The sequence below is a fragment of the Polypterus senegalus genome, chromosome 2 (genome assembly GCF_016835505.1).
Source record: "Polypterus senegalus isolate Bchr_013 chromosome 2, ASM1683550v1, whole genome shotgun sequence".
Lineage (NCBI taxonomy): Eukaryota > Metazoa > Chordata > Cladistia > Polypteriformes > Polypteridae > Polypterus > Polypterus senegalus.
The window spans coordinates 113,580,044-113,606,090 of NC_053155.1; the positions used below are offsets into that span (position 1 = coordinate 113,580,044).

The 26,047-nt window shown below is 36.7% G+C and overlaps 1 protein-coding gene across 3 annotated transcripts in view; it reads left to right on the top strand.

Annotated features, from left to right (window-relative positions):
• ccdc83 (coiled-coil domain containing 83) overlaps window positions 1–26,047 on the top strand; it is a 42,150-nt gene that overhangs the window by 13,490 nt on the left and 2,613 nt on the right. For 2 of the 3 annotated variants that reach the window (XM_039744399.1, XM_039744398.1), the window contains exons 3-10: window positions 1,914–1,998; window positions 5,108–5,276; window positions 8,218–8,385; window positions 13,513–13,604; window positions 13,898–13,966; window positions 17,717–17,838; window positions 24,224–24,315; window positions 25,325–25,509. In XM_039744399.1, the coding sequence (XP_039600333.1) occupies window positions 1,914–1,998; window positions 5,108–5,276; window positions 8,218–8,385; window positions 13,513–13,604; window positions 13,898–13,966; window positions 17,717–17,838; window positions 24,224–24,315; window positions 25,325–25,509 (982 nt within the window). The remainder of the gene's footprint in view (window positions 1–1,913; window positions 1,999–5,107; window positions 5,277–8,217; window positions 8,386–13,512; window positions 13,605–13,897; window positions 13,967–17,716; window positions 17,839–24,223; window positions 24,316–25,324; window positions 25,510–26,047) is intronic. The other variant, XM_039744400.1, reaches the window with a different exon arrangement.

The following is a 26,047-nucleotide window of genomic DNA, read 5'->3' on the forward strand; positions in this document are numbered from 1 at the left end:
GTGGATTTTTCTACGAGTATTTAGCGACAGCGTGTCTATTAACTTGTGGATTTTTCTGCGAGTATGTGGAGGCAGCGTCACAAAGTTGTTTTTGTCTAGCTGCATCAGTAAATGTACCACGACGTCTGACACGCCTCCTTTTTACAGTTTTCTCACAGCTTGGATTGCTGCTGTAATAATCAGTTTGAGTTTCATGGTTTGTTTCAGTTACGTTAGTATTTGCAGGACTTGTGTTGAAGTAACATTCGGCATCTGTCAAGTGTTGTAAGCATACAACTGCCTTCATCGCTAACTTTGCATCGTAATAAACGAGCAATAAAACAGCGGAGAAGATGTGGATTAAATAAAAAGGCTGCAGTTATCAGCTGGGAGACGTGAATACCGTGGCGAACCAAGGAAGGGAATGAAGAGACAGGAGCGAAGGACGGCCTTATAAGGGCAGGCAGTCAATTACGTGGGAGGTGTGGGGATGGGGGACGCAATATAAGCAGGCAGCCAACTATGTGGGAGGCGTGGTGATGGGGGACGCAACGCCTCACACGGTGACCGAGCTGCAGGCTATGGACGTATATATGTACGTAAGTAGGACTCAATTATGACCGTTAGGTGTAGAATTTCGAAATGAAACCTGCTTAACTTTTGTAAGTAAGCTGTAAGGAATGATCCTGCCAAATTTCAGCCTTCTACCCACACGGGAACTTGGAGAATTAGTGATGAGTGAGTGAGTGAGTGAGTCAGTCAGTGAGGGCTTTGCCTTTTATTAGTATAGATTAAAACACTTTTTAAAAAAAAAAAAACTGCAAATCTTATGGAAGTAAAAATGATAGGATACCTCGACTCTGCACGAGTATCATACCTTTGTTAGTTGTATCATGGGTTATTCTCATCTATCTTATATTATGGTGGAGGCGCAGAATTATTCCAGGTAGAAAATGGGGGGGGGCGCAAATACAAAAGTTTGTGAACTGCTGTATTAGGTAAGGATTAGAAAGCAGTGCACAGTACCAACTAGTCAGCGAATGTGAAGATACAAACAGGAGATTTTTAAAGGAACAGGACGATATCTCACATGGTAATGGAAAAGTCAGATGTTACAGTAGGTAATACAGGATAGTTTTCAATAAACATTTGTGCATAATTTAGTGAAGAATGAAAATGATATACTTATTAATGCCCACCTGAGCCAGGTGTTTTATTTTGTGTTTGATTTGTATTTGTCAGATATTTTCTTCCATATCCTTTCCACATAAAAAAAGCAAATCACTAGTTATCCATTTCTTGGGTGACAATGATTTGAAGACATTAAACAAATGATTAGGCAAACCTGAAATTGTAGTCTCCAACACCTTGTCAGAAATCTGAAATTTTTAAACATAATGTCCTTCTTTTTAATTAGATTTGAGAGTTTTTCATTTATTTTTAGGTAAAGTATAGGCAAAGTCTAAACTGCAACTCCTGGCTCTTAAATACAAATAGGAATTACCTGTTTGGTCATCGGTTGTCTCATACACAGTTACACATTGTAGCAAGTAAGCTTTCTTGAGTGCAAAATATGAAGCAAAAACACAGCACCATGCCATTAAGATTGCAACAAATAAAGTAATAATTCAGTTATTTTTTAAAGAAATTAAACATGGACATTTCCATAACAACACCCAAGTACATTAAACTTTCTGGAGATGTTAACAGATGAATGGCACAAGTGTGCACAAATGTGAGTGAGTGTAAATTGGTAGGTCCTGTGTCATAGGTGAACACTGCTGTTAAATAGCTTGTAAAATAAAAATATGTAAGATATTCTGTTAAGGTAGAATTTATTTTTGTTGTGCAAAAAATAATATATAACAAACATCGTATCACCCTAAAGCTATTCATAAAAGTAAGTAAATAATATGTTTGGATCTTTTCTCTAGAATGCAAATCAAGGAAACTGAAATACAAGAGTTCCAGCTTCAGGTGCAAGAACTTCTAGAAAAAAACAAACAATTCAAGGAGAGTGTAAGCAGAAGATTGTTATTACTTCATGTAGTTGAATGGCTTAGATATGATCTGGCCTATAATTTAAGATTAATTTAAGTATTCCATTAGACCATTTCTTAAATGCTGTTGTCCATGTCCACTCATCTTTTGCAGCAGGATAAGCATTTAGTCATTTATGTACCATTTTGAAAAGTTTGGCATCAAGTCTGCTGAAGCTAAGGGTGGGTGTCAGTAGTTAGCTCTTAATAGAATACAATAAAACGGTCACGTAAGCAGACATCATTCAGTAATAGTGTAAAACAGTGTGTGCGTTTATATGCACATACAAAACCTGGATAAGGTGAGTAACCTTGTTAAGGCAGAAACCTGCTTTCTTTAAAACCTTACCTGGAGTTCTCCTTTGGCAAAATACTCAGACACCATTAAATTGTTCAAAAACATCATCATCAGTCACTACGAATCTGAAAACAAGCATGAAGCCTGTGATCATTTTCTTGTGTTTTATAAATGCGTTTAGTCCTTCATGTGTTGTGAAGTAAATAACATCCATCATGTTTTTACATCCTCAGCCTGGACCACCAATGTTTCATGGTATGAATACTGGCATTGTGCCACCCGATCACACTGTTTCAACATCTATAACAAATAGCTTGATGAAAACTAAACAGATACTTTTTCTATAGGTTTCTATTACCAAATCACATGCAGCACACTTTATTGTGCTTGGCTGTGTGACCGAGGACTGGCATACCAGTATGTGTGCTTCTTGCATTGCACTCGGTGCAACTGGGATAATAATATTGCAGGGATTTTTACTTCAATAAATAACTATAGGTTATGGGTTACTTTAAAAAGTAATCAGACTACAAAACACACATTCCTTTCAACATGTTTTTCTCCAACATTGCTTCTGAGGTTGTGCTGCCGAGCTCATCAACATAAATTTAACGATTTCTGAAATATTGAGACAGATTACTGTATTTCAACCAGGAGAAGGAATAATGTGATTTATCTTGTGGACACTTTAACCTGTGGCTGCTGAATACGCATGCAAAGCAGGTGAACAGAGTGCAACAGCTATGCACAGACTAAAAATCCATAACTCTTAACCCGATTAAGGTTTTACAAAGCTACATAAGCAGGTTACTCGCAGAGAAATCTAATTGTGTTAACCTTGTTTCTCTAACCAGAATAAGGGTTTACAAAGACATTTTATACACTAGGTTTCCGTGAATAACCAGGTTAGTAAATCACATGTAAATGCACCCAATGACATCATGGTAAGCAGTGATATCCAACCAAGTCATTGTGTTGGAGGATTTTGCCACGTTCTCGCCATGTCAATGTGGGTGTTCTCTGGTTACGTCTCTCATCTCAAAGACATGCAGATTTAATAAATTGGTCTGGGTATGAGTGATTTAAGTGCATGAATGTGCCCTATGATGAGCTGGCACCCAATTCTGTGCAAACTCCTGCTTTACACCCAATAATCTCATATAATCTCTGACTTTCTGTGACCCTGCATAATAATAAGTTCTTTCATAAACTGAGAGGATGAAAGAATCATTCAGTAGTTCTTTGTGATAGAGTCTGTATGAGAATCTTATTATCTAGATAGAAAGCCATCAAATACTGGAAATTATCCAAACCTATTATACAGTATGCGTTATAGGCAAAAAATCAATAAAGCTCTTCAACGTACAATTTCACTGTAGAAAAAAATAATCCTAGGTGACCTTACTTTGATTTTGGATCCAAACAATTGAACTTTGCAGAAACATTGGGAATGTGTTTGAGACATTTTACCTTTGATTGATAGTTTAAATCTGTCTGGGAACATTAGAAGTGTGTAGTTCATAAATTTAAGCAAAAGCAAAAACAAAAAGCACTACAGCTTAACCTTGTATTGCAGAACGTAGTGACTCTTCCATTATAATCATTTAAAAAAGGTGTCCATTGTCTGTTAAGGTTCATTCTATTTTTTTTTTTTACTTTTTAAGGCATAAGAGATTCATTTAGTACTTGTGTTTTTAAATTGCAGGACTAGGGTTATCACTACTAGAATATTTATATATGTTATGCTATCTACCAATGCTGCCTTCCTATAGGATGGGATGTCCACTGGGTTGACAACTTTCTTATTGTTCCTTCAACCACTTGACATTTTCTCCAAAAGAAGTCAGCACATCTCCATCTCTTCTTAACAGAGTCTGGGCAAGGTCATGCATTCCCCTTTTGAGGTGACAGTTTGCCAGAAAAGCTTTGGGGACATTTGATAGTCCTGCCATGCTCGAATTTTTGCCTTTGCAACCACTTACAGTAACCCTTTTAGCCAGTCTATACTTTTCATCTGAGTAAGGAGGTCACACAGAGAGCATTTCCCTGAAGACTGCCTTCTTTAGTCTGACAGCTTTCCTCACCTCTGGTGTCCACCATTGGTTCCTAGGGTTGCTGCCATGAGATGCTTTGTCAGCCTTAAGACCACAGCTTTCAGCAGCTGCTTCCACAATTCATGTCATGAACAGGGTCCATTCAGGCTCAGTGTCCCAGATTTTGCATTGCACATGGGAGAAGTTCTCTTAGAGGTTGGAGTTGAACTCATCATGAACAGAAGCCTCAGCAAAATATTCCCAGGACACTCTAGCTGCTTGTTCACCAGTCATATCAGGCCTTTGCCCTTTGTTTCAAATCCAAATCACTACCAAGTTCAGATGGTCAGGGTATGTCCTAAGGACGCCCCTTTTGCGGCTTTCCTAGAGCTGTTTTGGGCATGTCCCACTGGATGGAGACCCTGCAGCAGACCCAGGAAAAACTGGAGGGATTATATTTCATCTCTCAGCTGGCCTGACAATGCCTGGGATATCCCCAACAAAAGCTGGCATCTGTAGTTGGTAACAGGAGAGTCTGGGCTGACACACTTGATACTTACCAAGAAAAGCAGTTTGAGGTGATGACATGTTATCTGCCATTCTAAGACATGAGCTGAGAAAGCGAGTATGTCAGTATGATTATTTTTATAGTCTAACAATGACAATAAAATGTGTGTGTCTGCTAAAAAAAATAGTTGTGAACATAGTTGCATGTATGGTGTGGCTGACCAGATTTTTGTTGTATTCTTTAATTAAAGAAAGATGACTTGAAGGAAGAACAACTGACCCACTTTAAAACTTTGCTGAAGGAAGTAAAGGAAAAGGAGAGGGAATTAGAACAAAGCAAAGTAGTGAACAGAGAGCAAGTAGAACATGCCACAAAGGAACAATGGGAAATCTCTAAAAGAAATGAGCAGCAACTTGAAGGTGAGATATCAAATACAGTGCGCCTTTTACAATGATTGCATTTCATATACAGTGGGCTTGGGTGCATTCTGTACGGACTTGGCATGTCCTCCCTGTGTTTGTCTGTTTTTTGCAACAGAGGATTATGTTTCATCAGCAGAGAGCCGGCACATTTTGCTATTGACTCTGAAAACCTTTTGCCCATACCGGTCAAGATTGCTTTGCTTAAGTACAGTACTGTATAGTGAACTTACCTTTAGGCTGCTTTTGATTTTTATTTTAGTGACAGCAAAAAAAAAGGAGTAAATGACATTGTTTTAAAAAAAGATTCAATATACAGGACCCGACCTAGGCAGTAAACCGTGTCCACTCATTTTCAACTTGCTTAATTCTATTTCAGCTCAAAAAAGGGAGTGCAAGTCCATTGCAGAGGCTAGAAATTTAATAAAGATAAAAATATACATATACTGGTCCTGATACTTCAGAGCTCAGGCTGTAACAGAACAAAGTTTAAATTTTGGAATGGCACTGGCAAGAAATGCTGTATGGTATGAAGAGAATATACTGTAGTTCATGCAAGATTACACATTAAGTGGAAACAGTTCTGTAAAGAGGAATAGGGCAGACAATCTGTGAGATCAACCCACTCATTTAGTTCTTGTTTGCTGTCAATGCTGCTGAAGCATTTCAGGCACCGCCAGACACGACATTGACATCTAAACATTGACACACCTTTACAAATAGAGTGAATGTAAGGTTAGTGTGTTCAATAAAGGCAGGTTTTCATTCTAACCTCTTTTTCAATTGCTGACCAGTTTTTGCTGCTCATTAACTCTTTTTGCCTTTATTTAAAATGACTTTCTTATTAAGATTCAGTTTTCTGAATTGGTTAATTTTTACTTAAGTGGCACCCAAATAAAAATGAGAATGAACTGAGCAAACAAATGATCTGCTAAGTCTGGAACTCAAACTCCAATTTTAATTCAATAGCTTCTTAATTATACGCCCATTCTTGTTGTTAGTGAAACTTGTTATAAATTCTAGTTTATTGGTGCTCTCATTCTGCTACAGCAGACATTTCCAAAACCTTTCAATTTCTTTTTTTCTAAGAACACCATCCAAATGTTTTGTGGACATGAGCAGATCAGCATTACTGAGACCTTCAACTTTCTTTAATTTTGGATATTGCATAATGGACATTAATCAGTTAGTGTGACATCCATTATTTATTGAACATGCACAATTCAGTTCAGGGTCATGGGAACTGCAGCCTATACTAACAGCATCAGGTGCTAGGCACAAAACCAATGTGGGGGGATACCAGAACCAGTGGCGTAGCTAGGGGCGGAGGGGGGGGCAGTCCACTCCGGGCGGCACATTTTTGGGGGCGGCATTATTGGCCAAGAGGCTCAGTGCAATTCGTGTGTAAGCAGCAGGGTTCAGAAAAATATCACTCAGGTATGAAAAAAGTCAAATTCTCTGATTTTTAACCACAAATACCTGAAAAATAATGTTCAGACTGTCCTTCTGCATCAGACACAGCAGTTGAAATTTATGAGGCAATGACAAAAATAAACAAATATTACACCGATAATAATTTCTAGGAAGATAAACAACTAATTTACAATTTATAATTTCATTTCGTTATTAATACGAATGCGTTCTTGCTCTGCGCACAAAACATCCCCACCTATCACTTGTACCCTACTTTGGTTCTGGTTTTCATAGCGTAATTATATTAAACTAATAATTAGAACTTGGCTTATCAGTGCGTCTATACTATAGTCTTGTCTAGCTGATGCTTATAAAGGTACTGTATATAAAAAATTATTGTTGTTTCTTTACATATGAATAAATCTATGCAAAATGTATCTTAATTTTTCTCTATACGTCATTTTAATTTTCTATTTAAATAGCTTAACATATTCAGATATGTTGGAGGGTGGCAAATTGAAGCACCGCCCCGCCCTGAGCTGCACGAACTCAAGCTACGCCACTGACCAGAACAATGGTGGGCACATTCACAGTCACACACACTTACACCAAGGTAATACAAAAATGCCAGTTAATCTCACACATACTTGCTGGTCATGTGTTGGCTCATTTTGTATCTCATTATTGTTTGGCTGCTGATTAAGGAAAAAACAAATAATTAAGGGGTCTGAGTTTTAATTTTAATTGGCTTGCTATATAAGACAAAGAAATTAATTAGCAGCAAAAACTGGTCACTAATTAAGAAAAAGGTTAGAATGAAAACCTGCACCCACAGTAGCCCTCACTACAGGACCAAAATTAGAGACCCCTAATCTAAAGCATTAATACAGTGAACTCTAAATTGATTCCAAACTTTAGCTGAATTAAATACAGCACAGATGGTTTCAAACAATTATTCTCTGAAAAGAGGAAGCTAAAGATTCTGCCTCTCTTTCTGCCACTTTGGAGTGGACACCAGGCGGTTATTCTTCTACTTTTTTTTTTTTTAAACAGATGTGTGACCTAAAGAAATTTAATCAGTTAGTGTGATTAAAGAACATCTATCTACAAATTATTGAACCCGCACAATCATGTTCAGGGTCATTGGAGCTGCAGCCTATCCTAGTAGCATCAGGTGCTAAGCACAAATCTAGCCTGGGTGGGATACCAGTCCAATAGAGGGCACATTCACAGTCACACCCACCTACATCAAGACAATTCAGAAAAGCCAGTTTATCTAATGCATACATTTTTTAGAATGTGTAAAGAAAACAAAAGTACCTTGAAGAAAACTCCTTGTAGACACAGGGAACGCCTGTAAACTCCACTTAAACATTTCAGTACACTAGAGTTAAACCCTCATGTCCTAGGACTGCTTGTGAAACAAGCGTGCCAACCCCCATAGCCATTTGCTGCCCTAATTCAAATTGAATTTACTTTAAAATGACTACATTCCAGTTATCAAAAAAGCATGTTTTGTCTTTAACAGAAATGCAAACACATTTGAAGGACTTGGAGCATAATATATGTGCTTTGGAAGAAGAGAAAAAATATTTGGTGGAATATAGAGATTTTGGCTACAAAACAAACAGTAAGCGTATCCAACGTCTAGAGCAGGAGCTCAGTCAGATGCAAGAAGACTTTCACAAAATATCAGGTTTGTTTGTTTCTTTGCTATTTGTTTAGCAGTGAATTGTCAAAATGTAATCTATGATTTATTTTTATTCAGCATTTTACACATATATTTGTCATTTTTATCAGAACAATTATTTGGACATATTTTAGGCCTCTCTATGTACTTCTGTTATTGTTCTTTGTCTTTTATCTTACTGAGTGCTGTGGTACAGTGAGTTTGGTAAATGGATAGATAGATAGATACTTTATTAATCCCAAGGGGAAATTCACAATGGTGTACATGGTTCTGTGTTTTTTTTTTCATACAGACAGTGCAGTTCAGACTTGCGGGTGTGGGTATGTGCCAGTGGAAAGACATGCAGCCACGGGGTGTTCAATGGAGACAATGGCTGATTGTGCATTTATGTGCAAGCACAACCAGCTCGGCCATTCCTCATTGACACTGTGTGGCATTTTAAGGCAAGCATCTACACCTGCAAAGTACAGTACATAATGAATCAGAGTAGGACAGATGAGAGAGAAAAAGAAAGAAAAAAAGAGATAGATGATTCAGAGAGATGGAAGAGGAAAATCAGAACATTGAGCTTGTGCAGTAACAAGGCTACAAGGTTTAGGGAAAAGGGGGAAAGTTAATACAGAGGAAGGAAAGAAAAAGAATCAATGAAAAGAAAAAAGAAGGAGAGGACAATCACTTGTGAGGAGGACAGCTGAGGAGATACTTGGTGGAGAGATGAGAATGTGTGGCATCAGCGCTGTTGAGCAAATTGATAAGGAGCAGTGCCGACAGCTGGTGCAGAAGATCCAAGGACAGGTTCAAGTGTATTGAACAAATAAATGAGAACAGACAAGAATGGAGACAGGCCACTGGAACTTGGCTCAATCAAACACAGGAGTATTTGAAGCATGGTGAGCATCTAAGAGAGGACAAGATCCTGGGGGAGTTGTAGATGCACAGAGAGGTGGGAGGTCCAGAGCTACAGCAACTGTGATTGGTGCAGTGTGTATCTGCAGTAAACATGAGTGGCCTCCTGTTACCACTGGCAGTGTTAAAGGGGATCCAGAGTGATGTCCAGACAAAGGAAACACCTTATGTTGGATATTAAACTATTTATTTGCACCTTAAGACATTATGTGTTTTGATAGCACAATTTTAAAGAAGAATCATGGATGTGATTAGTTATCTAATTGTTTTTATTTAAATGCACTGTTTTGCACTCTTCTGTTCTCATAATTTTATTAAACAATACTATACTTTTGGAAAAAAAAGTCTTGCTTGTCTCCCTTACCTCACTCATCTTGGTTCATTCTTGTCACGACTATCAATGTCTGGGGAAACATATGATGCCACGGCTGTGGGCATGAGGCATCACGTTTACCTGTTGAAGTTTTACAATTACCCTGTTGCATGTGTAATTGTCCCAGGTTTTTCTGTGGTGATACATGCTGCTGAGTAAATGATGTATGAATGACAGCATGTGAAATAACACTGGTCAACATTTCCTTAAAAAAGGAACTTAAAAATAAAAAAAATATTGTCCGTTTTTCTGAGCTTTTTTGAGAATCATTAGATTCAGTCTTTTGGTATTTTTACAGCAACATTTTTTCAAAAGGTTTTTTTGATCATTGGTTTCAGTGCTTTTGGATCTTGTTTTAATTTTCCTGTGTATCCTCATTTGTTGATTTTATTTTTCACTCTTTTGCCTTTTCTGGTTTTTATTCTGTTCATTTGCTCTTTAGGAACTAGTTAGCGTGGGCATACAATTCAGCATATTTCGGGGCAAGGGAGGGAAGTAAAGACTTATGGATTTATTCATAATAGGTAGATAGGGTAATTCAGCCCATCATGCTTGAACTATAAAAGTGCACTCCGCAACGTTTCAAAGTTATACTAAGCAGTAGTTCCCAATCAAGCGTATAATGAGTCCTTCATCAAACACGTTGTTCTGAATAAAGTCACAACTTTGCACAGAATCTGACACAAGCTTTGTGCATAACGTTGTATAACAGAGCATAATGCTGATTTGTTATCTAGGCATTATATTTGTCGTCATTCACGCACAGCTATGACATGTACAGTAGTAGAAATGACCAGTCATGGAGAACTATACATCCTTAGGGTGCTCTGAACCCCAGCTATTCAACAGTAATGAGATATTTGATAAATGCAGATTCACTCAGCTGTGACACACTGCTCGCCTTGAGGTATGCAAATCACATATTTTAATAAAGAAAAAAAAGCAGACAATGTGGAAACTTTATTTGATTTATTTGAAAGAAGACACTCTTGGGTATGTAAAAATATCATTATTGCTTTAGATTGACTTGTGGGTTTATTGCAATCTACACAATTAACTTTGAAATATGGCAGTGTCCTGTTGTGTGTTAAGTGGTTAAGAACTACAGGCCTTAAGGTCAGTTAAAAACAAGCATCACATCAATTATACAGACAAAATTAAATATCTGTACAGTATTTTTACTTTTTTTTTCCCTTCAGTTGGTAATTTTGACATACAGACTACCATTTGTAAGCACTGACGAGATGAATGTAATAAATTTTAAATGTGATCTTTCCAGACAATTTAACTGTGTGTTTTTATCCCCTTTTATTCATCTGTATTATGTCACCTGCTACACAAGGTAATCTTCATCTTAAGCAGTTTGCATGCTGTCCAAAATCTTACTTCACTGTACTACTAAAGCAGCCAGCAAGCATTGAAACCCCAAACTGTGCTCTCTTTTTTTTTTTTTTTTACCATTACTGTTAAGGTAATTTAATTACTTACCGACAGAAGCAGAGGCTTTTCTACCAGAAAGCTTATTTCCTAGAAATATTAAACTAATTTCATAGTTAAGTGTGTTCAATCTATTTGAATTTGTGTTATTTCTTTTGCAATGGTACAACCTTTTTTATTCTGTGCTCTTCATGTGTATATCTTTTGGAATGTAGACACTGAACGCTTCACGAGATTGCAGAGATTTCTTTGCAGATTGGGAACTTGTCTAGTATTTGAGGATTTGCTCAGTTATTCAGAGACATTCTACTTCTCTTCTACATAGCAGTCAACACCCTTTTTATATATTTTTTTCTATGAATGACTCGTAAATTTCAATCATTTCATATTTTTAAAGTAACCATGAGTACAATTTGCTTGTGACTTATTTTTTTTTTTGCTATTATTGCTTAAAATGTCACATTATTGCTCCTATCTGTAATCAGTGTTGCCTACAGTTTTGAGATTAATATGAACCAAATTAATGTGCTTGCAAGTAAATAATTTTGAAATGATTGAAGACATATGAAACTGTTAATGTAGTCATTTACACATTTTGAAAAACCTTTAAATAGTATAAATAGGAAACTCATGTGTTACTGTTAGAATTGCATCTTGACTTATGACTATTTTATAAAGTTTAGTGCTCCATGAAATATTACAGTAGGTTAGCATGCAGTTATTACTGCTTCTTGTCAGAATGTACCTCTACTCTTCACATATAAAACACTCAAGTCAGCCATTTTGTAAACCTCTTTGTCCTGAACAGGGTCACTGGGGGGTGCTGGAACCTATCCCAGCTAACATAGGGTGTAAGGCAGGAACAAACTTGGACAGGGCGCCAGGCCACTGCACAGCAAACACACACACACACACACACACACATCAGCCACACACTATGGCCAATTTAGCATTGCCAATTCACCAAACCTGCATGTCTTTGGACTGTGGGAGGAAACCAGGACACCCGGAGGAAATGAACACAGACATAGGGAGAACAAGCCAACTCCATGCAGGGAAGACCTGAAATGTGAATCATGGTCTTCTTACTGCAAGGCAGCAGAGCTACCACTGTACCACCATGCTGCCCCCTAAAACACTCAACTCTACGCAGAAATTGTTATTTCACTTTATTTTAGGTGAATATATTCAACTAGGGAAGACCCTCAGCATTAAGGAACAAACTTACCGTACATGCGGTGCTTGACAAGGTGTAAAAACATATAAGTGGATTGAGGTAAATTATGTGAAAAACACAGATGACCATACGACACATGGACCTAATCAGCTGTGTGTATAACATTTATAGAAAATCACTTTTTTTTAGATTCTTCATGTTGTTTTGTTTAAATTAGTACTGGCAGCACACAGAGCGAAGAACATAAAAATGTGTTGACAATTAGTAAATGTTCATCCTGCATGCATTCTCCTCACTTGCACATGTTTGGACCATGTTCTTACGAGCGCCCAGAGTCCCAAAGTAAGCAAGTCCTGGCAGTTTTAAAAATGCCCACTTTGGAACACTGTCTGGATGCAAAAAGGGCCATGCAGAATCTTTATAAGATAAAAGATTTATTTTTTAGCAAAAATGCTGTAAAACAAAAGCAAGCTCCACAGAGCACAAAAGGCAATGGAATTGCGTGAAGCAATAAGGCAAATCAAACTAAGCAAAATCCCAAAAGAATATATCTGAAGAAAGCTCAAAATTCAAAGCAATGGGTCAGAAATTTAATAATTACAATAAACACAGAAGAATCACAGAACTTACCAAACACTGCCAAACGCATTTGAAATTAACCACCAGGAAGTGTGGGAGATCCTCCAGATTTATAAGGCATTGGGCAGTTCCTCACAGTGATTGGCAGGTGACCCCGCCCCTCAAGGGACCACCCACAAATCACATGGAACATAGCACAGGCATAGAGAACAAAGCACATAAGAAATGAAAGAAACATTAACGTAAAGTGACCCAAAAGTGAACAAAAAATACATGAAACAAAGATCTGAACCCTGACCAGTGGAGCAGCCTGTCCTACATATAAAACATGCATGCTTTGTTTTTATTGTGTCAGTAAAAAAATTCAAGCCATTTTAATAGAAAATGGTGTGAAATTAAACGCCAACCCAGTTGAAATGTGCGAAAAGGGCCTTGTATTGTTAAAAGTTAAGCTTTGTATTTTTAAAGTTAAGATTGTATTTTCACATTTATCATTCATCAAAACACTTGCTTTTAAGTGAAGCTCTTGTTTTTTTATTGAAATCACTGCCAGTGGAGTAGTGGTCCAAATGTAAAACAAGGATGATAAAAAATGATGTTATGTCTTTGACTTTCACAACTTATCTTTCTTACTGTTTAATGATTGCGGTTCCAATTATAGACTACATGCAGCGCAGTCTGGAAGTGAAAGTTGATGGAATAAACAAGCAAACGGAAAAATGCATCAGTGAAAAGAAGCAGCTTGCTACAAAGGTACTTTCATAGACTTTTAAATGCAAGTCTAAGTGACATTTGTTTACAAGTATGGCAAGAAGGCTGTTCAGCTTTATGGCCATCGCCTCCATACTTTAAAATAGCTCATAATATTACTGTGCTGTAATGGAATAAACAAAGTCTTATTATTTTAACAACGCCCTAAAGGATGAAATGCATGGCATGTGTGCCGTATAAATGAAACTTAAGTCACTGCATTTTTATCTGTCTGTCTTTAGTGAGTCAGTTTAAAGAAATTCTATAAACATCTTGCTTCTTCCTTCTCACCACAGAAGGCTATTAGCAGGCTTGACAAGCAAAGTCAACAAGAAATCCGGGAAAATGAATGGCTAAAAAACGAGGTAAGATTTTATTTATAGAATAGTGAGACTGCACAATTACATTAGGATTGTGTAATGTTTTGTTTGACTTGAAATTATAATACAAATTCACTTTTCTCTCTCTTATTGTTGGAATATTTTGGAGCAATTTCTAATAATGATGAAATGAAAGCATTGTGTTGGGTGTATTACTGGAGATAAAAATGTGTCCAAACAATTTTTAAACACTTTGTAGACTTCTGTCAATATTTACAACTCACTGTGATGGACTGGCACCCTGTCTGGGGGGATTCCTGCCTTGTGTCCGATGATTGTGTGGATAGGCTCCAGCTGCCCCACAACCCTACCCTAGAGAAGAGGGCTAGGAAAATGGATGGATGGATTTGTATCTAATTCTGTGGTCAATTTGAAATACTATGTTTGTCTTAGAATATTAAAAAGTATGCACATACTGTGTTACGCGTTATGAGTTTGTGGTTCGGAAACATTGGTTTGCACTTAGTGTCATTTGTTACATCATTCTTATGATTATGTAAACATTGCCATTTTTACTCTGTAATTTTGCTTTCCACTCACAGTGCCATTTAGTAATGGCCTGAGGTGGATTACTGCCAGTTTAGGAGGAGTACAGCCAAAAGAAGATATGTAATACAAGTAAAAGATAAAGTCGAAACCAAGTAGATCAAAGATATGTATAGCATGAATTGTAGTCAAATATTTCAGAACAAAAAGATCATTAATCAGGAAAAACTTTTAGAAGAAAATCACTATCAGAACTTTTTGATTATCTACAGTCTCGAATGAGGAAAGAATGTCAATGCCAGCCTTTCAACCTGTCATGTCAATGAGATTAGTGCCTTGATCACTGAGGTTACATCCCTCAGCAACCAGGAGCCGTTACCTAGTGATAGGAATCACAATATGGCAGTGTTCTTAAAAGAAAGTGAAATCGGAACAGCACAGAATATTTCTCGTGATTTTAAATTCTTATTAATCTCAAAAACCAATGCCATAATTTTTTTCTTTTTGCTAGAAAACCATACATGGGTACAAAAGTCCAAACAAAACATGAAAAATGAATATGATCTTTTTTATGGGGGCAAAGACCAAACTGAAAAGAATTTGCAGCGGCTTTGAAAGAACCCTTTGTGGCTTGTCTCTTCATCTTTTGGACTTTACCTTTTTAAAAGTTTCTGTCTAAGCACAATACACGTAGCCTTACCATTGATCACTAAACTGTGGATAGAGAGACATGTTTAGAGTTGCTAACTTTGAACTAGACACCAAAGAAATATTCAACAGAATGATGCATCCTTTCCACGGAAGAAGTCAGACTGGTTCAAGAAGGGGATTCATGTTCTTGTTTCTTTCTGGTGCAAGGCTATTAAAGTTGAGAGAGAAAATGTACAAAATGAGGAGTATAGCAAATAACGTTAACTTATGGGTATGCTCAAACAACTGTATAATAAGTTAATAGCAATACATAAGTCATGTTGTATAGTGTTCTGGACTAGAGCAGAGAAACAGTATTAGGTTAAAACAAGTATAGCTGAAACATTAAGTGTTACATCCTGGCTTCATATAATCAGGAACACATTGTTATTATGCAGGCTTTTCTGTGAGTTATTCATTTTTTTTTTTCTTAATTCTATTTTTTATTGCAATATTAGAGATGACATTACATTCCCATCTTGTGAGTTTTTGTTGGTTTCCACCATATTTGTGTTAAGGGTACCTTGTGTTGCTTTGTGCATGATGTGGGTGTATTACAACTTCTGGTGTCATCACATTTGCATTATAAAAAGAGGAAAATGTGCATATGAACTTTAAAATTCAACTTTTAAGGAAAGTCTTTATAAAGACTTGTTTAGCAACACAAAATCATTGAGAGAAAATGTTGCTGATTTTGATCTAGGCTTCTTTTAATTTCATTTTTATGTTACACTATCAGCTGCCAGTTCACACATAATCATTTGTCTGATGTCACAAGCTGTTTATTGGACAGCGAGTAGTTCACAGGAGAACAGAGGGAGGCTTTTGCAGCCAAGTATTTGTGTCTTGAGTCTTAAATAAGATGGAGAAGAACAGATGAGGTCTTAACAGGTGAAGGACGGTGCAAGGAGGGCGAGACAACAAGACCACAAAAACAAATCCTGTATCAGTTATAAACAAAAATCAAGGAGCCAGTGTGAAAGAAGCTGGTCTTAAGGGCAAAATCAGTTTGGAGTAAAGCAAGTGAGGATTCAAGAAAATTGGAGAGACAAGGATAGAAGGAAAATGCACAGGAAGAACAGAAACAAGAGGTTTCGTTTCTTAAATATGCTTCAAGTGACAGTTACAGTTATCATTGGAGGTGAGATAATATGCATGAGGCAGGCACAAGATAAGAGGAGTTAAGGGCAAAAAATAGTAGGACCAGAAAGCTAGAAAAGAAGTCAAAGAATGAGTGCTGAATTCAACATGAGGGCCTAGATTAATCAGTAAGATTCTGGTGTGGGCTTTGTACTTTGAGCCATGAAAAGGGCATTGACACACGCAAGATGTGAGTTTACCTGATAGTTGAGGGGCATTAATCAGAACATAAGGAGTTTCTGACAGCTAATGTTTGGCAAGAAATACCTAGTAGTGTTGCGATTTGGACCAACACAGGCCATACAAAGACCTAAACTGCTAACCTTAGAAAGAGAAGGGGAACTACCAAAACCCCTGACCCAGTTGAACAAAACTTTAAATTTAATCCCCTCATTACATTAAATATCAGTCCCAAAACAAATCAAGTAACTCAAAAAAATGTAAAAGAATTGCAAAGAACTTTAAAATAAACAAAATACAAAATAACAAAAGTACTGGTAAATAATAAATTTGCATCAAAACATAAATACAATTTGAAATATGACTAAACCAAATCAGCTAACCAAAAATCTAAACTAAAAACAATTAAAGGTTTTTAAAGAAAATCAAGAAAGATCCAAAATACAATGGGTAAAAGACCAAAAGTCTAACTAGAATCGAGAAATTAGAAAGGGAAGTAAGAAGTTAATGCCTCAGCAAGGAACTAAGGCCACCATGTGGATTAAATCAGATATTTCATAATAGAAAGATAGTTAGGAAGAAAACTGGGCAGTGTTACAAAAAATAGAAAACAAAGAGAGCTGGGGAAAATTACTAAAAGGATAAAAAAGGCCAAAAAACAAAATACAACTTATCAAATGTAAACCTCTAAGCCGTTACTAAATGTATAATTTTTAAATAATTTTTAAAAAGTACTTTTAGGAAAGCCTCAGTTAATTCAAACTGCTTATTGTAGGATTTCATCAAATACTTTGCTGTTTCAAATTCATATTACATTTATGTTTTAATCCAGCTTTTCAACATAAGAATACATACCATATATCAACTGTAAATGTTTGTAAACCCTCAGAAAAAATGCTTACAGTATCTTTCCCTTCTGCTTGCAAACTGTCATTTGCAACTATCAGAATTTAAAAGTGCACAGCGTTTCAAGAAATGAATTTTGATTGTAGCATACAGATGGATCCTACTAATGTAATCATAATAGAAATCAAACATGCAAAATGAAAAATGCACAGATGGTATGAAAGTCAAGTTATTCATTGAAAAAAAAAATCATAAAATGCAGAGCTAGAGTAACAGGAAAACAAACATCTGAGGGTTTTATCATTTGGTATTAGCTAAAAAAAGCTTGTGAAATCCTTGTGAATCAGTAAGCATTGGTAAACTTCTGACTGCAACATTTTGTTTCAATTATAGGTAGCAATTTATAGAAAGGAGGTAGCTGAATTAGAAGCCAGTGTTCAAATGAATGAGGAAGAAAATGTGGAGCAGATAAATCAGCTGTTTCAACATCGCTTGGATGACCTTCAGCTCTCCCGGTACTAATGAGTTTGTAATTGTGTACATTTCAATAAAGCCAAAGTATAGATCGATTTAGAAAATGTTGAAATGAACCCTATACATAATTGAAGTATGACAGTAACTTAGAAATATGTATATTTAAATATTGTAAAAGATTTAATTATCTGAAATGGATTATGTGTATGCAGACATATGAAAAAATGTGGCCACAGAAGCATTCAACTGCCAGTACTACAGTTATAATTTGATGTGGTGCAGTATCCACAAATTATAGATTCCTCTATGAATGGTTGTAATTTAAGTTCTGTTCGCATTTATAGAATTTCAGTGCTTACTAAAGAGCACACATTTATGTTACAAAATCATGCTTTAGTATATACTGCAAATCATATTTCACAAATATTAATAGAAAATCTGTGCAATAAGAGGCACTGTGGTTAGCGACACTCCCTCATAGCTCCACATGAGTAGATTTAAATCTCATGTTCTGTCTGTGTCTCTCTCTGGTTACACCAGTTAAGTACAAGCAGCGTTTTTTTTTTTTTTTTAATATTTCTTAAGATACTGACAAAAAGAAAAAAACAACATTCCTTGGATCGTAAGGTGTAGTGGTTAGTGCTGCTAAACCTTCTATCCATGTCTGCAGGGGTTTCCTTCCACATCTCAAACATATGCAGATAATAATAACTGGCATATCTTAATGAGGGTGTGGGTACATGTGTGAAGTGTGCCTGGCCCATTCTGGGATGAATCCAGTTAAGGTGCACCTTATAATAAATTTCATTATTTTTTTTTATGCCATGCTGATTGTGGCCTTGCATTTAATGCAGAGGCTGATGGTTTTGGTAAATTCCATTTGTATTAATGGAGCTGTAGCCTGCAGGAATAATCCCCAGACAGGACACCAGATCATCACAGCCATTTGCATTATGTATTTTTATGCTAATACCTCATTCTTTATTTTCCATGATGTACTTGTTGGGCACCACCACTGCAATCTTTGCCATCACGTTACTTCTGAATATAAATATGAGATTGACTGTCATGCCGGGATCCCCTGGCTTATATTCCTTTTCAGAAAAATAATCACAGTCTTTCTTACAGTGGAACCTCAGGTCACGACCGTAATTCGTTCCAAAGCTCTGGTCGTAACCTGATTTGGTCGTGACCCGAGATAATTTCCCCAATAGGATTGTATATAAATACAATTAATCCGTTCCAGACCGTACGAACTGTATGTAAATATATTTTCTTTAAAGATTTTTAAGTACAAAAATAGTTAATTATACCATAGAATGCACAGTGTAATAGTAAACTAAATGTAAAAACATGAATAACATGGAGATAAATACCCAGGCTCCCTGCTCTGCTGCACGTGAGCCTGCGCTCTCTCGCTCTCTCTCTCCCCTGCACTGGCTTTCTCCTCCTGTTTCCTGCCTTCTCCTGCAACCTCCCATTCTTTCCTGTTCTCTTCTTTTTCCCTTTAGCCGACTCGCGCTTCTATTTATGAAGAGGACGTGGTAGTTGTGGCAATCAGCAGCTCCTGGGAACAATTTCGGATGCGGACCGCTTCTCACCTGTGCACTTAGGTCAGAAACACCCACATCACGAACTCCTCAGGAACCGCTTCGGCCACACACCACCACGCCCCCTCGCTAAGCTGCGAGTGCAGTGATTATTTATTAAATCTGGCCTTTTTGACGGGAGTTGTGGACCCGCTATACCGCAGGGAGAAGCTGGGTTGAGAGGAGGTTACAGTTTTGAGGGAGAGTCCAGTACAGGGAGAGACTGAACACATGCGGAAATCATCGGCGCGTACGAACTGAAAGGGAAACTGGCTTGTTTGTCACCCGAGTGTGTGGTCGTGAACAGATGCAAAAGTTTGTGAACTTTTTTGGTCGTAACCCAATTTGTATGTGTTCAGAGACGTTTGTGACCCGAGGTTCCACTGTAGTTAGTATATTTTCAAGTAGGCCTAGTGTCAGGTTCTTTGGTTTTCACCTACCTTCATCCTTAACCTTTTATTACTGTCACTACTATATTCTTTTGACTCTCTGGTTATGTCTACTGGTTAGCTGTAACTCTGTTCCTTCACTTACATTACCATTAGATTATTTGAGTTTGAAAATGGATGGATTGATGTAGAACTGTTTCTGTCTTAGTGGCCTATTTGTCCGTTGCATTTTTTTTCAAAAAGGCAACAACTTTAAGGCCTCAATAGGGTACTCTCATACACCTCATGCTGTATTATGATTAGCTACCTACAAACACCTAAGTGTTTGTTAATCTTGTGGAATTTTCCTAGAAAATGAGAAAACATTTGTTTTATATAATAGACCAATGCCAGGAATCACAGTGCCTTGCAGAAGCATTCAAACCAGTTAAACCCATTTTCAAATGTAACTGAATTAGAATTGTGACTTTCATATCTGCATTTGTATTGCAAAGTCAAAATTAAATGTCAGACAACAGTTCAAAGCAAAGACTGAAACAAGCTCCTTGCAGAAGTGTTCAGAGGCATTGCTCTGGTAGGTAGTTTCCAGTTTTTACATTTGAGATAAATTTCCTTAACAAGGATATAACACTGCTCTGTTGAAACTACAATTGCATTTCCTTGATCAAAGCTCCAGTAAGTTTTGGGACCATCAGCCACAAAATTAATCTTAACAAAAGATATGAAAATATGGATTAAAAAACGTTCAAAATAAGTCAGAAAGCAAAAGATAATGTAATAAAGATGCACGGATTAGGAAACAGCATAAAACTATATCAAAGTATTTAGCACTTCCTTGAAGCACTTCCAATTGACATGGGGACAGCGTCATCAAAACTGCACATGAAACAAGCAGAAGACTAGAGGCCTTCAGAAGAATGGGAGAAGAGTGAAGGAACATCAGTCAGTCATTCACCAGTAGCCAATATGCCGCTAATATAATAAAGTAGGAACTGTTCACAAAAATGGAAGAAGAAAACCTTTGATCATTTAGATTTTAGAGGTAAACAGATTTTTGAAGATCTAATTAAGTCTTTCAAGACATTCATCAGCAAATGTTGATATAAAGGACAAGAAGGCAAAACTTTGAGAAAAGTCATCGAGAATATATTATTTACTTCTATCCACTAGCTGGCAGCAAAGCCTATGAGATGAGCTAACTTGAGCAACTGTTAGCAATTCATTTTCGTTACAGCATCAAATAGCAAGAGTCGCTCCCATCAAAACTGTCGAGAACTCACATTATGCATAGACATGTGAGGATTTTGAACTGCTACAGAAAAGTGGCCATAAGAGTGTTAGGACTGCAAGCTCACAAAAACACAAAAATGGACGTATTTCAAAAGCTAGTGTGCACGACTCTGGATGAAGCGTAGTAACAAAATTACCTTGACTCCAAATACAAGAAGCAGGCTTAATGGTCTGTACACACCAAAATGGACAAAATTAAAAGTAAATATCACAAAAAAAAATATCTGGTCCTTAGTAACAAAAGCAATATAACTTTTTATTCAAATGTTATTTATTCACAAAAGTATTTTTTAATCAACAGGTAAGAAAGGGTTTATGCCTATGGAGCAACAAATTCAGTCTACAATCTCACTCTTTAACAAAGCAATTGGCCAAAAACCAGAAAAAAAAAAAAAAGACACACTGTAAAAATTTTAAAATTAAAATGCAGAAGAGAGCCACCCCCTTTAGGCCCAACATATGTATAAGAAACATAACAAAAAAAAAATAATTAAAAAAAAAAAAAAAAAAAAAAAAAAGCAAGAACTTAATCAGTAACATAGAAAATAACCAAAAGACTAAATAAGAAAAAATACTTAAGCTTGCCTATTTCCTAACTAGGAGCAGAGGCATAGCTAGGGTTTTCAGCGCCTGGGGACAACTGAAGATTTCGCAACCCTCCTGTTTGTCAAAATGCAATGGGGAAGGGAAAGAAAATTTAAAAAAATATATTTAAAATAACAGTATTTTAAGAAAAAAAATTTCATATAAGTCTCTGAAAATGAAAATGCCGCCTCGTGTTCTTTAAAATCTAAATCCGTCATTAGGTTTTTGTAAGAAAAAATTTGTTTTCTGCATTTAAAAATGATTTTAAAAAAAGTATATAGCAAATTATAAAGTAAAATAATTATATATTTATAAAAACTGCATTACTAACAATTTATTCGTACGAAAATATGATGGGGAAACATCTAGACTTTTGCAGCCATCTACTAGAATACTTCACCACAGCCCAATCAATTTTCTATCAAACACAAACACAAATCACTTGGCACACAGAAATGGCGTTTGCAACAACTTAAACAATGATACACTAATGCCTCATGTCATTCGCGCGACCTGTTTAATAACATCAAAAATGTTTCTGTTTGGTAACACTTTAGTTTAGGTATTACAAAAATGTATCTGTCACTTATTTTCTCTTATGTAACAAGACCTTTACAAACACTTCATTACACTTCCAAAGCATCAGTAAAGTGTTCCTTCATCTCTACAATGTGACCTTCTAACAAAACTTCACTTTGGAGTGGTGTTAGTTTGGCTAAACTGAGATAAATTTATCCTGTTATTAGTATAAGACCTGTGAATCCTTCATATTAATAAGTAATTTTAACATCATGTCAATGTGCAACACTGCAAAGAGATGTATAAGCTGTCTACTGATGTGTTATATACAGGATGTTATAAAGACCAAAAGAAGCCTTTGTTAAGGTCTTGTTACGTAAGAGTAAATGAGTAATAGTTGCATTATTGCAGTACCTAAGCTAAAGTGTTACCAAATGTTTTTTAGTTGTAGTTAACTTGTTTGTTACAATTCAGAAGACTAAAGTGCTTATTTTAGTTTTAAACAGCTATATGTGATTTTAATTGTTGCCTGTTTTGTTAACCAGCCAGCCATCACTTAATAATGAGGTGCAAATGACAAAGGAAGCACCAGCTGCCCAGCTAACTTGCTGCCATTTAAGCCTGTATGTTTTGAAATAAATGAGTGAGAAGACGAGGACCAAGAGGTACAAATCTGTACCAGACCACAAAACATGTGGATCATGTCCTCAAAAAATGAAAAATCTACAATGTGATAAAGATTTGACTTGATGGAATGAAAACATTAACAAGCCATCTAATTAAAGGGCAAGTTTCATTATCTACTAGGCCTGGCTTCTAATTACAGAACTGGTTGGAACAAAAACCTTCAGCCACTGTGGGCCTCCAGCAGTGGAGTTGAGCTGAGTATCCCTGGCCTAGTCAAAGTCCTGACTTAAATCAAATTGAGATGTTGTAACAGGACCTCAACATAGTCAAAAACTTTCCAAGTACTTTTGTAGAGAAGAGTGGGCAAAAGTTTCTCCACAGTGATTCCAAAGACTTTCAGTTATTGGGAATGTTCAATTGCCTCAGAAGCAAATTACTTTTTCACATGGGTGATTTTTTTTTTCATTCAATAAATCAGATGATCATTTAAAAACTGTGTACTGTGTTTACTGAAGTTGTGTTTTGTATCTTACTAAATTGGTATAGAGATCAGAAATGATGAGGTCTTATCAATAAGCAAAAATAGGGAAAACTGGGAAAGGGGCAAATACTTTTTCATAGCACTGTATATAATACGATAAAGATTTTAGAATATGAAAGCATGTGCAATAGAATTCTGTCATTGATTAAATCAGTGAAAGGCAACCTTTTTCGAGTTGCGGCGCACCTGAGGGACTGCCCATAAATAAAGTTGTGACAACACAATCTATTGGACAATCGCCAATAAAAACAGTTCATTTTTTAAAGTTTCAAAGACATCTTATTAATAAAGGAATCAAAGGATAAATCTTAAATTTAATTAATGTGAACGTTGAGATTGTTTATCAGCACATATGAGATTGATGCGAGGATCAATTATCTGTCGAAAGACAGATGCTCATTTCCTTGTCGATCATTTGAAGTCTCTCGCTTTTTTTAGACTTCATTTCCGTAAGTGTTCCGTTATCTGTTTTTCCAACATAAAATATTTTTTTTAAAACATGATCTTTTTAATCAACCAAACGTTCAAAAACACTAACAGTTTTAAATATTTTACAAAAGTTTTCGCTGCACCCCTAGGTTGCCCGACAATGGATTAAATGGATGAGAGTGACTAAGAAATGGCGAGTGTAGACTGAGATCTTAAATTCTTTTACCTTAATGTTTGCATGTAGTGTTCATGTCCGTAATAAATCCAAGCATTTCATAGGATGTGTTCTGTATATGATCAGCTTCTGATGGTCGACTTGTGTCTGCCTGCACAACTATACATGCAGGCACATGCAGTGTGGAGCTCTGACTTCTTCATTTCTCACATTTTCTTGCTGATCAGTTTGGTAGAAGGACATTGTGTAAATGTTTTTTTTTTTTTTTTGTAATTTGCACAGTCAGGTGTTCCTCACCGAATCGGAAGGCCTGGATGAAAACGAGTTTTTGCATACTGACAAGTTTAAGCTGAAAGAGGTTTCTCATTACACAGGTAAGATGTTTATTTTTTAACTCATTTTTATTGCATACACCATTAAAATGGACTTTCAAAAATTTATTTCTATTTCAAAATTAGTCCTGATATCCCATATGGGGCTTACTGGACTAACCGGTGCACCAAGTAGTGGTGATCTTGTCCCTTGGTGTTCTAGTCCCCAAAAAAGAAAGAGAATTGATGCAGCGGTGGCCCACAGATGGGTGTATTGGGTGTCCTCCAAGTGGCATAGGGGTCACTCTAGAGCTCATACAACAGTGTGTAGTAGGGATATGCCCTTGGAGACTGTGACACCTCTGACGGCCTTTCCGAGCAAGCAACTGGACAGTACGCAAAATAGGAGGATTTAGACCTGCATGTAAATATTAGTTTAAATCCTGTGGTTTATTTATTTTTCAAAGCTGAAAGAAAAGTATTGGATGTTTTTGCAAAGACAGAATCAGTCTGTACTGTATGCAATAATCCTTTAAAGACTTGTATTATCTGTGACATCAGTTTTTCTCTAATAACCCCCAAAGTCCTGGCTAAATTGTCTACCATGGCTTTGCCTGTTCTGGCCCCTCCTCAAACCCTGTTTCTGATTGGCTCTCTCTCTTACCCCTTCTATCTAAAACCAAAGGCAACTCTAAACTGAGCTTGTCTGTCAGGGCATCTGCCCAGTCCAAGCTTCATTTCTGCCTTACATACTAGATAATACTGATCGTGGAAAAAGAAAATGGAGAACTTGGTCAACTGATAAACATAATACCTGGGCTAACAAAAAACTGAACTAGATTAAGTGAAACAAAGCACTCAAAAATATATGGGGTAACATGCAGGGCATCCCAAATGCTACATTATTCTCCAGAGTTTGGTAAAATAAGAAATCATTTCTTTGATGTAAGCAAATTGATGTTGGGATGGTAAGCGTCTCGAGTTATTCCGTATGTAGGACAGTATGTAAGTACAAGATAGTTGATGGGTTAGACACTATCACATTTACTGTCTTTAACCTATTACTTTCAAGCAGGAAACTCCCCTTTTAATCAGAAAGATGTCTTGTCAGTAAAGGGAAGAACTGGCCATTCAGCACACAGCTTCACAGTGGACACAGGCACATCGTCCAGCTGCAGTGACTCAACAGGCCACCGTTATGGGTCAAGCTCATCAAATCACCTGCGTGGTGTACTGCTGGGAGCCCAGGATTTTCAGGTATATTTTTTAGCAAGCATATTAATTTTGGTGGTTTCCTGGAGTTGAACAGTTTATCTAGTGCTGTATCATGTCCAGCTGAGACAAATTATTGTAATAAATGTCAAATGTAATATCTGAGTGAAAATGTCAAATCTGACAATTGACAAATGTGAAATGTCAAATGTGACAACAGGGATGGGCTACTGAAGGTTTGGACTCTACAGGGGGACTATGAAGACAAATTAATAAATCAGGCATTGTGGGCAGATATGACCCCAGAATGTTGAATACAATGACTCATTTGTAGATAGTTGAATTAACATCGTGAGATTCAGGCCAAGGTATGTAACGTAATTTATGTGGCGGCTTGCCGTTACCTCTGGCTCTTGTTCACCCTGCTAATACTAATGTAGGTCTGCTACTAGTACGGATGTCACATTGATAGTAAGGTTGGTATTGACTCTTGCGTGACTGCAAATATATGAATATCTTCAGATGGCATAATAATATGCGAGAAAAATGCGAGTACAAACTACATTATGATAAAGGCTGAACA